The sequence below is a fragment of the Neomonachus schauinslandi genome, chromosome 16 (assembly GCF_002201575.2).
Source record: "Neomonachus schauinslandi chromosome 16, ASM220157v2, whole genome shotgun sequence".
NCBI classification, from domain to species: Eukaryota; Metazoa; Chordata; class Mammalia; order Carnivora; family Phocidae; genus Neomonachus; species Neomonachus schauinslandi.
In genome coordinates this window covers 10,230,231-10,231,829 of record NC_058418.1, presented here as the reverse complement: position 1 = coordinate 10,231,829, position 1,599 = coordinate 10,230,231, and the positions used below count along the sequence as shown (strand labels likewise).

Genomic DNA, 1,599 nt, shown 5'->3' with positions numbered 1-1,599 from the left:
ACAAAAGGATCGCCCTATCTCCCCGACCTTTACTCCTAAAAATTTCAGCTCTCTGACCTTTAATCCCATGCTACAGCCAAAGATCCAAACCTGGATCCAAAAGTCCTAAGAGTGCTCCGTTCCAGCCCCAACTCCCCGAAGGGTTTGGTTAGCTAAGGTCCCAGCCCTACACCCAGCCGCCAAAAGCTTCGGGTCTCCCCCAACCCCTCCTCCACTGCAACCTTGGGACCCAGCCTCCAGTCGGTCTCAGAAGCGGCCCAGACGTCCTATCTTCAATTCCTACCCACTGAAGAGTCTCCTCCTACCTCCACCCACCAGCAGCCACCCCATCCAGCTCTCTTTAGGGGATCAGACTTTCGAACCCCATTTCTAGGAACCCAGGTGCCAGATCCCCCCAGACCCCGCCCCCTTCAGAGCGCCCGTAACCTGCAGTCCCCGCCCCGCTTCTCCAGGACCCGCCCCCTCACCTTTCGTTCCGGGTCCCGCCCCCACCCTGGGCGGGGCCGCACCTTTGCCCACCGCCCGCCTACCTCCCGCGGCTCCCGAGGGCCCCATGGCTGCGGCGGAAGCCCCCTGGGGGTGGCAGTGGGGAGAGGCCCGCGCGCTCGGCCGGGCGGTGAGGCTGCTGCAGCGCCTGGAAGAGCAATGTGGGGACCCCCGGCTTGCCTCCAGTCCCCCCTCGCTGCCAGACCTGCTGCCCCGCATCGCGCAGCTGCTGCGCCAGGTGGCCCACGCCCGGCGGGCGGCACGTGGGGACGACGCCGAGGGTCCCGGTGGTGCGAGGGACTTTCTCATCGTCTACCTTCACAACCTGGAGGCCAAGAGCAGGCAGGTGGCGGCACTGCTGCCACCCCGGGGTGGGAGGAGTGCCAAGGACCAGCTCTTCCGGGAGGGCTCCAGACTCAGGTGAGCAGCTGCCCTGGCCGCAGAGAAAAGATGGGACCAGCCCCCTGCTCCCTCAGACCCAGGGGTCCTGGTCCCCAGCCCCCTCCTCCCTCAGATCTGGGTGTCCTGGTCCCAGCCCTCTCCTCCCTCAGACCCAGGAGTCCAGACCTCAGCCCCTCCTGCCTCAGACCCAGGGGTCCAGACTCCCAGCCCCTCCTGCCTCAGACCAAGGGGTCCAGACTCCCAGTCCGTACTCCCTCAGACCCAGGAGTCCAGACCTCAGCCCCTCCTGCCTCAGACCCAGGGGTCCAGGCCTGCCTACTCTCCTCCCTCAGACCCAGGAATTCTGCCTCCAGGCCCCTCCTCCCTCAGACCCAGGAGTCTAGGCCCCCGGCCTCTTCTTCCTCAGACCCAAGACCCAGCCTGCAGCCCCCTCCTCCCTCAGACCCAGGAGTCCAGGCCCCCACCTTCCTCCCTCAGACCCAAGAGTCAAGGCCCTCAGACCCAGGAGTCCAGATGCCCAGCCCCTCCTCCCTCACACAAGGGGTCCAGACTCCCAGCCCCTCCTGCCTCAGACCCAGGAGTCCAGGCCCCCAGCCCCTCCTGCTTTAGACCCAGGAGTCCAGACCCCCAGCCCTTCCTCCCTCAGACCCAGGAGTCTAGGCCCCCGGCCTTTTCTTCCTCAGACCCAAGATCCAGCCTGCAGCTCCCTCC

At 66.0% G+C, this 1,599-nt stretch overlaps 1 protein-coding gene across 3 annotated transcripts in view; it reads left to right on the top strand.

The window, feature by feature from the left end:
* Positions 1-500: 500 nt before the first annotated feature.
* The window catches only part of CBLC (Cbl proto-oncogene C), a 15,209-nt gene continuing 14,110 nt past the window's right edge, over positions 501-1,599 (top strand). For all 3 annotated transcript variants that reach the window (XM_021681143.1, XR_002479879.1, XR_002479880.1), the window contains exon 1: positions 501-906. In XM_021681143.1, the coding sequence (XP_021536818.1) occupies positions 554-906 (353 nt within the window). In that variant the 5' untranslated portion in view covers positions 501-553. The remainder of the gene's footprint in view (positions 907-1,599) is intronic.